Source organism: Vigna radiata, chromosome 7 (assembly GCF_000741045.1).
Source record: "Vigna radiata var. radiata cultivar VC1973A chromosome 7, Vradiata_ver6, whole genome shotgun sequence".
NCBI classification, from domain to species: Eukaryota; Viridiplantae; Streptophyta; class Magnoliopsida; order Fabales; family Fabaceae; genus Vigna; species Vigna radiata.
In genome coordinates this window covers 13,894,900-13,904,332 of record NC_028357.1, presented here as the reverse complement: position 1 = coordinate 13,904,332, position 9,433 = coordinate 13,894,900, and the positions used below count along the sequence as shown (strand labels likewise).

At 37.1% G+C, this 9,433-nt stretch overlaps 1 protein-coding gene across 1 annotated transcript; it reads left to right on the top strand.

The window, feature by feature from the left end:
• The first annotated feature begins 6,377 nt into the window (after positions 1 to 6,377).
• LOC106767755 (4-hydroxy-tetrahydrodipicolinate synthase, chloroplastic) lies at positions 6,378 to 8,387 on the top strand. The gene is made up of 3 exons (XM_014652704.2): positions 6,378 to 6,615; positions 7,019 to 7,114; positions 7,592 to 8,387. Exons 1-3 carry the CDS (start codon positions 6,437 to 6,439, stop codon positions 8,271 to 8,273), a joined length of 957 nt encoding a protein of 318 aa, XP_014508190.2. The 5' UTR covers positions 6,378 to 6,436; the 3' UTR covers positions 8,274 to 8,387.
• Positions 8,388 to 9,433: the final 1,046 nt, after the last annotated feature.

Here is a 9,433-nt window from a genome sequence, read left to right as displayed (position 1 = left end):
ACTCAAAGTTCCTACAAAATTTGAGGAAAAGAGATGAAAACTAAAGTGTGTAACCTAAGCTAAGTTTATTCACAAAGTTAGATTAAGAAGAGGATTAAGCATGTTTCAAGCTTCAGGAGTGTTGATTTGGCAAGAAAAATGCACCATAGATAATGGTAAAAATTACCGTTATTAGGGGCCCCCGCCGAACGGACGTCTGTAAGGCTGAAAGAAATGACTTTTCACCTAACTGTCAAAAATATAGACGTTAGGTTGGAATGCCTGACGTCTAAAATACTATAGATGTCGGTGATCCAACTAACGAATGCCTATATTACCAACATATTTACAGAAATGCCACTGGTCATCAATATACGTCGCACTTACCCTTAACCGACGTTTAACTGATCCAACTAACGAATGCCTATATTACCAACATATTTACAGAAATGCCACCGATCATCAATATACGTCGCACTTACCCTTAACCGATGTTTAACGTGTGATGTTAAACAATATTTTTGCACTAGTGAATACTAGACACTCTTCCGTAGTATGGTCGCGATTCTGATGGAAATGACAACTTTTTCTCTCGTTTGCGTTCTTGGGAGTTGCCTTCCTTCGGAATATGAGAAGTTCAGCACTGAGAGCTTCATCGAAGACCTTAACCTCGGTGCATTGAGGGTTGTATAGTGATTCAACTTGAGTATCCGGGGAGATCCCTCAAATGTTGACCTCCGTTTTTGTCGTTATTATCGAACGATCGTTTCTCTTCCTTTCTATTTTCGCTTGCAGAAGCTTCCTACTGTTGTTTCTTCCTTGAGCTCCTCATGTCCTCAATACGAATAAACTTAGCAACCCTTACTTGAAGTTCCTCCATAGTTTTTGGTGGTCGCGCTATAATTTTCAACAAAATATCTTGGTCTTAGGCATGAAGGCTAATTGTTTATGATAAAAGTGTGACTAACATCTTTAACTTGCCGTGCGGTTTCATTATACCTTTTCATAAAGGCCTTCAAAGATTCCTCCTTCTCTTGTTTAGTATTTACCAATTCCGTCGTTGTCATCTTCTGTCTCCGATTGGACCCGTATTTGTTTGAAAACAGGTAGGCTTCTTTTTACACCAAGAGGGGGGGTGAATTGGCGGGTTTTCAAAATCAGAGTCTTTTCGCAATCTTTAAATCAAAGTATAAAACTTTACAAACTTTCTTGAATTGCAAGTAATGAAAATTCGTGTGCAGCGGAAAAACATAGTTGACTGCACAAATAATAAAGTCGACTGTAATTAAAAGAGCAGGGATAGAGAAAATCAAACACTAGTTTTTATACTGGTTCGGCCTCAATGCCTACATCCAGTGCCCTTCCTATACCCGGAAGCAAATGCACTATAATGGTCAAGGTTTTTACAACAAGACTTCTATAGAAGACCTCCACGTCAAAAATATAAAACACCTCTCTAACCCTCTAACCAAAATATAGGCAAACCACACACAGCAAGACTTGCAACAATATGTCCCCTCTCCTGCAATCTACCAACCACTTTGAATAGAATAATCCTCAAAGTGAACCAGACTCCACGAGTTTATCCCCTATAATCACAACAGGTCACAAAAGCAATCACCAATGGATGCCAACAAGAATCTTGATCGACCAGAAAACACCCCAATGTGCAGATATGTGATCAAGCAATGATCACGCAGTCAGTCTTCCTTTGAATCTCCTTCAAGAAAGATCACCACCGTCTTCTTGGAGAATTCTTGGAGCTCTATAATCTCTGAGAAACAATCTGAAACAGAATCTGAAAATAAAAAATGTCCAAAAGTCTCTGAATAATTTCATATTACATCTATTTATAGATTCCTGTTAATCAGACGCTCCCTTAGTCGAATATGCTACTAATTCAGTCGACTAGGTTATGACAGTTATAACATATTAGTCAAACCAGTACCATACAATCAAACAAAATAAATTCCCATTCATTATAGTTGACTTAAATTCAATGCTCAACTAGCTTTTAAAAATATAGCCGTTACTATTCATGAGCATAACAGAATTTCAAAGCAAACAACTCATGTAGTCGAATGCGTGGCGCACACAGTCAACTTCGACATGTCAAAGCATTTTGAAATTCTTTTCTTCAAAAAATCTCACATAGCACTATTTCTGAAAATCTGTACAAAGACTTTAGTATAGTCCAATCAATTAGTACTGAAGTCGACTTCACTGCAGCTTTGTCACACAGCTTTTAAGTTCATAAGAGTGCATGTGGTTTTCATCCTTTAAAACATGTGTAATGCAACCAGATATGATGTAACATGTACAAGCTCAATAAGTATGCATTAACATAGTAGTAAAACACATAAACATGTTCAACAATATATCAAACAATAAGCATATGAACATGTAACACAACAACAACATATGTGTGTTACTAAAAGTGTGTTGTCATCATCAAAAACCAAAGTGAGATAGATATTGTGTTGTCAACAATCTCAACAGTATTGTCTCCTAAAGGGGGTTTCCACAGTAGCGAAACAATCAACTATGTTTGGGGGAAGAGTGTTATACCATTCCAATGCCTCCTCCTTGAGTGATAATGAGAAGACTCTGCATATGAACGAATCATTGTTCATGTAAAACGTCATTGTGTTAACAAACGTCTTGAGATGATCATCTGGATTCGTCTATCCATCATACTTATCTAAAGCGGGAAGAATTTTTTTTGGCATTGGAGTTTGCATGATGGTCGGCGTAAAAAGGAGTAAACTGGTGGGTCAAATGGTTTACAAGGGCGTTGGCTCCCTTCTTTCCCCACCATTTGGGTAGGTGTGTTGGGATGGTTGTTGATTACGGCTGACATCGTTTTCATTCTCTTGGTTTGAGACAGAATGCTGGGTGGACCGCTCGGGAGGGAATCGTTCTACGCTTAGCGCCGCAATTTCCTATGCGTGCTTCCGCTGCATCTCCTATTGTGCTTGTGCCTACGCCTGTATGGTTTGTGCATGTGCCTGCATCTGTACTTGCATATCTCTGATCAGTTCTATGGTGCTCTATTGCTCCTCCATATTTCTCGTGATCACCATTGGGTTTCTTCAGCTTCTCTCGGTCTCACGGTGGGCGCCAAAATGTTTCGGTATAGATTTGTGTAGAGCTGAGAGACTAACCTTTTCTGCTGTAATCTTCTTATCTTTTGACCTTTGAACCTTCTGCTCCAAGCGCTTCAATTCCAGAATGGGGGAGGGTACTTGCAAAAGGCATTCCGATGCTCAAGTTAGGTGTGTGTTTAAAGAGCTTCTGCTCACAATTGAATACTCAGTGAATTGTTTATCACAATTGAGTATTTTGGATCTTGTAGAACGTACCTAGATTTTGGTCCTGACCTTATATTTATAAGTCATCTCATGGATCCTAAACTAGCACAGATCCAATAAAATAAAAACAAATTTACCCTTAGATTCAGTTAGTTAGTCAAAAACAACTTATCAATATCTTTAATCAGATATCTTTGATTATTGTATCATTTGTTGAACTATTGGCCCAATAACAACTTAAACGATGATCCAATTATGACCCAAAACCATTTAACCTAGTTGACCATTGTTGTTGTAGCGAATGGATCGAACAATCTTGAATGTTAGACCGAACGGTCCTGAATGTTAACCGTTCAATCTATATTATATACCATACACACAATATGTCATATTAATTAAATTATGTTTATTCAATAAGTATTGTATTCCTCATCTCTATTGAATTTCTCTAATAATTTAATAATTTCATCTATCTAGACATTTTCTTATCCTTCTTAAAATGTGGAAAGTCCTTAAAATTAATTGTTGGGCAATAAAATAAAATAAATTAAAAAAACCCCACAAATATTTGAACTGTAAAGACATACTTTATATAATTTTATTATATAATAAAACATATTTTGAGAAAATAATTTGACAAATTAAACGGTTTAAATGTTAGCTCAAGATGATGATAAAGAAACTAAAGAAAATTTTATTAATCTGAACAAAACATTAATAAATAAATTTTAATTATTTTAATTGAATTTATTTCAAACATTCGCTATAGAAAAACATGAGATTCTCAACGATAATGATCTTACGATTAATTCCATAAATGTAAGGGCCTGAAAAATGTAGGGCTATTGGGCCTTATGTTGAGGCAGTCAGGGCCATAAAACTAAGGACACCATGAACTTAGAAAGTACTACTCAAAGTCTGGTTCATTAAGCCTAAACTCTCTCTCTAGAGCTCATTTTCCCTAACCTTGCTCTGTCTTCTCTATACATTTCCAGCTCACTAAACTGTGGGATTTTGATTTAGGTGCTGCCCAAGCGTCCGCGACGTAGAGGGCTCCATTTCTACTAAACGTTTTTCTTCGTTCTAACTGGTAAGTCATTTTCCCCTTTTTCTTCCATTGTTCTTGAAGCTAAGGCATGCAACTTTACTGGTTGCATGTAACTAGTGAAGTTTTCTCTTCGTGTTTTCTACCCAATCAAGCTCTAAGAGCTGTTCTCTATCGCCAATGTGGTGGTTTATAGGTTCCATCGTGTCTTCTTGGGTGAGGCACTATTAGGGCATCCTTGGTGAGCTGAGCAGTAAGAACTAACAGGTAAGAGGAGCTGATTTTTTGTTTGCTTGAATCTGTTTTAGAATGTGTATGCATGTTAAATTGTGAGCTGTTGTTCCATGTTGACTATTGCCTTGGTTTTGGGTATGGGGGATTGTATGAACTAAAGTACGAAATTTATGAACCTGTGATTACTTGTCTGTGTAGTGAGTTAGATGAACCTAGTTACTGTAATAGTAATTAGATAGACAGTTTAGAAATTAGGAAAGGTTTAGGTTGTGTGAGGGGAAGTGAGAGGGTGATTTCGAACAGTTGGGGTTTTGGGTGCATTTGGTCTGGTTGATCAGTCTAGACAAGCCAATTGTGACTTGTTAGGTGCATAAAATTGAACTAAAACACATTAGAAGTGGTAGAATTGAGTTGGAGCCCCTAAGTCATGAGGTTGAGTGTTTTAGAGTTGAATTCAAGCCTAAATCACTTTAGAATCACTCTATAATAGCTAAAATTCACCTAGACAAGTTTAAATACGTCCATATCATGAATTAGAGGTGTTAGAAGTTAGGTTAGACGGTTAGAAGTGGTTGGAGGGGTGTGAGTTGCATGATTCTACAAAATTGGCGTTCTACAAATCATGCAGACTCGCTATGCGAATGGTCTTGCGTAACGAGTCGCTACAGAAAGGTGCTCTTTGTTTGAGATCTCTCGCTGTGCAAGCTGGTGCACTATGCGAGAGACCAGAGGTCTAGAGCCTCTGGCCAATTAATTCGCAAGGCGAGCTTAGGTGCGCTATGTGAATCACCTTGGTCTCGCCATGCGACTTGGGGTTTCGCTATGCGAACCCTGTGTGCTGCGCGAGGAGATCATGGTGTAGATGTTTAATCTATTTGCTGTTGTGTGTTTGATTGAATGGTTTGCTACATTGGTTGTAAGTTTGCTTCAATATCCATGGCTTCATCTTATAGAGTTTGAACATGTATGTTATGAGTATATGGTTTCAAAGAAATGAGAGTGCGGAAGTGGAAAACCAAGTTTCATCTGTGTAGAATCTCTTGGTGAGATTCTTAGTATTTTTAGAATGAAAGTAGGAGCTCAGTTTTGAGGGTCTTCCTGACGCTCCAATGGTCTTTCTTCTCACGTAGAGAGTATTGAACCATGTGGTGAGGAGTAGTAGGAGGTCTTAGTCTTGGGAGCTTCCAGTACGCCTCAAGGCCCGAAACAGGCTAACCTTGTGAGTGTGTAAGGTGGGGAACCGAAGTATCATAAGCCACCATGGGTGCATGACCCGCCATAGCTCGACTATCATTCTAAAGTCCGGACGAGTCTAGGTCTAGAATACTACATGTTAGGATGTATGTTTTATCTTGTTTTAATTGAAGTTACCTCTTGTATGTACATGCTACTATATGTATGCTTTCTATATAATTAACTCACCCTTGCTTTGTATTTGTGTCATGTATGTGTATGTGTTCTTTTTTTTGCAATAATCATTCACTTGGATGTGAGTAAAGGAAGATGAGGTTTCCTTGGAGACTGCTTTAGAAGAAGATGATGATGTTGTAGTTTAGTTCACTAGACTTTATTTCTTGTAACCTTATAATTTTTGGAAAACTTTATTATGCTTGAAGTTTAAAATTCTAGTGTTCTTTTAAGGATGAGTGTAATCCTCAATAGTACTATTGTTCAAGCGCATTCCAATATTATAAATTGGTGATATCACAATAAATATTCCATTTTAAGTTAAAATATAGTATTTTACTAAAAATCTATTTAAGGATTATGATACTTTCTGAAAAATTCACAGTGGGATAATGTTACAATTTAGTAACATATAACACTGTTTCCGTAGTCAACGCTTGCAATCCCTCTCGATTCTCTTATGTTTTCCAACTGTTTCGAAGCGAAACCGTTGTTCAGAGCTTCAATCGGGTCGGATCTTAGTGTCAGTTTCAGTTCGGGTCAAGTGACCATGTTGAAGAACCATTGTAGTTGCAGCTTGTCGATCGCAGAACCCGGTTCAGTGTTTTTCCGCTCCGTTTTCAGAACTTGCAGGAAGAGGTAAAAGTAAACTCTTTTATTTTATTATTATTTTTTAAATTTAAATACATGATTACCTTCTTTCTCATGGTTGTTGTTTTCTACAGTGATCTTTATTTGTTTCTGAACATTCCTAATTTTGACTTTGGTTTATGGATTTATATGAAGTTACTAAAATAATGTAAGGATGATGGTAGTTGATGAGGTTGTCTAACGTTTCATCGTTGTATATGAACAGTTATTATTCATAATATAATTTCTAGTTTTTAATGAAATTAACATGTAGAAGAGACATGAGATTGGTGCGAGTTATCTTTAGAAGTTAGGAAGTGCATATTTTGTTCATTTTATTTTGGAGGATAATCATTTTATCTTGGTCATTTCCATATTTTGGTGAGTTTAATTTCTATTTTGTGTTGTGCAGAAAAGATCCTAAGAATACTACATACTGGAAGCCTCCACAAGCATCTGCAGTAAATGATTTTCACCTCCCAATGAGCAGTTCAGTGGTTAAAAATAGGTGGATTTTTTAGTAATCAATTCATATTATATTCACTTCCGTATAAGTTCTTCCTCCTGTTAAATCGTATACAATCCGTTTGTTATTATTCCAACAAGAACTTATTTTCTGTATTATGTGTACTATGTTGCAACATTTGAAATCTCTTCGTGCGAATTCTGGAAGCCTCGGGAACTGATTTTTCTATTCAAAGAAATTGATTGTCTATCAAGTTCTGCCTGTATCTTTGATCTCCAACGAAGCTTTATAACAATTTATATGATAAAAATCTGCCACTGGCAATGTATATTTTAATTTTTGAGGAATGTGCCAACAAAATGTAGATGCTTATGCATTTTTAGCTTCATGACTTGGCTGGTTGTTGCTGACAAAGCTACACTTGCTAACCAAATTTTGTAATTATGTTCACAAACATCTCAACATATACAAAGTAAGACTTGTTCATGGAAATAAATTTTGCATGTACTGTATGTGCAGGACATCAATGGAGGGCATTAGGAGTCTGCGATTGATAACGGCGGTTAAAACTCCTTATCTACCTAATGGCCAATTTGATCTTGATTCATATGATAACTTGGTGGATATGCAGATTGCAAAAGGCATTGAAGGTATTCTTGTTGCAGGCTCAACTGGTGAAGGCCAACTAATGACCTGGAGTGAACAAATAATGCTTATTGCACACACAGTCAACTGTTTTGGGGACAGAGTTAAGGTTGTTGGTAATGCTGGAAGCAACTGCACATCAGAGGCAATTAAAGCCACTGAGAGAGGTTTTGCTGTTGGAATGAATGCTGCACTTCATATAAGCCCTTACTATGGCAAAACCTCTTTGGATGGTTTGGTTGCTCACTATAACAGTGTACTTTCCATAGGCCCCATCATTGTATATAACATACCTACAAGGACTAATCAAGATATTCCTCCCAGTGTAGTTCAAACCTTGGCTCAAAGTCCTAATTTGGTTGGTGTCAAGGAGTGTGTGGGAACTGAGAGGATCAAACAATATACAGATGAAGGGATTGTTGTATGGACAGGGATTGATAAAATGAGCCATGATGCTAGATGGGATTTTGGAGCTGTTGGAGTTCAATCTGTTGCTAGCAACCTAGTTCCTGTTAGAAGGCATAAGTCAGTTTTATTTTTTTTAGAAAAACTGTAGTTACTACAACAGTACAACTGTTCCTTGTATTCTGTATATATATAACAGAACACTTGTATACATATACCAAATACAATTTTATCAATTCATACAGTTTGGAATACAATATTATTTTTCTCCCTAATGTTACCTTTATCGTTCGGTGCAAAAGTTTCTTTTTCTGTTCCATCATAACTGATATCCAGAGCTCAAGGTTCAAGACTTGGGGAGCTTCAAAAATCATCAAGGCTTGGCGAAACAGTGGTTGAAGCGTGAAGAAGATTAAGATTGTGTTTCTTGGTAAAAGGTTAGAGTGTGAATGATGGCCAATAGTGACATCTTATCTAGAAATCTACCAATTCTCACGGAGAAAAATTGGAGTTGATGGAGTACACAGATGAAGATATTATTCAAATACAAAGATGTGAATGAGGTTGTTGAAGGGGATTATCAAGAACGGCCTACGGGTGCAGCAGATGATCCAAAGGTTGAGGAGAGAAAGAAGGACAACAAAGCTTTGTTTATTATCCATCAATGCGTTGATGATGCACATTTTGAAAAAATCCAGCATGCAAAGACTGCGAGAAAGGCTTGGAGTATCCTAGTTAGATGTCATACTAGAGGAGAGAAAATTAAGAAGGTAAAATTTTAGACGTGAAGGAGGCAATATGAGTTGATGCAGATGTTGCAAGGTGATAGAGTAAGAGAGTATTTTGATAAAGTACTTGCCATCACCAATCAAATGAAGGGATGTGGAGAGGTCATTACGGATCTAATGGTCATTGAAAAGATCACTAGGTCTTTGTATTAGAAATTTGATTACATAGTTGTGGCCATAGAAGAATCAAGAGAACTAGAAAAGATGAAAATAGAACAACTATAAAGCTCCCTGGAAGCACACAAGATGAGGCTCTTTGACAAAAATCCTGTAAAGATTGATGAACAAGACTTGAAGGTTCATCATGACAAGGATGATGCAAAGAAAAAAATAGAAGAAATGGAAAGAAAGAAAGGGAATTGGAAGCCTAGCAGACCAAAAGATGATCAAGATGATGAATCAGATGTAGTGGAGGATAATGATAGATTGGATAAATATCAAAAGAAGAAAGATAAGACGAGCATAGAGTGTTTCAATTGCCACAAGCTTGGACATTACTCTTATGAGTGCTTTGCCAACAAAG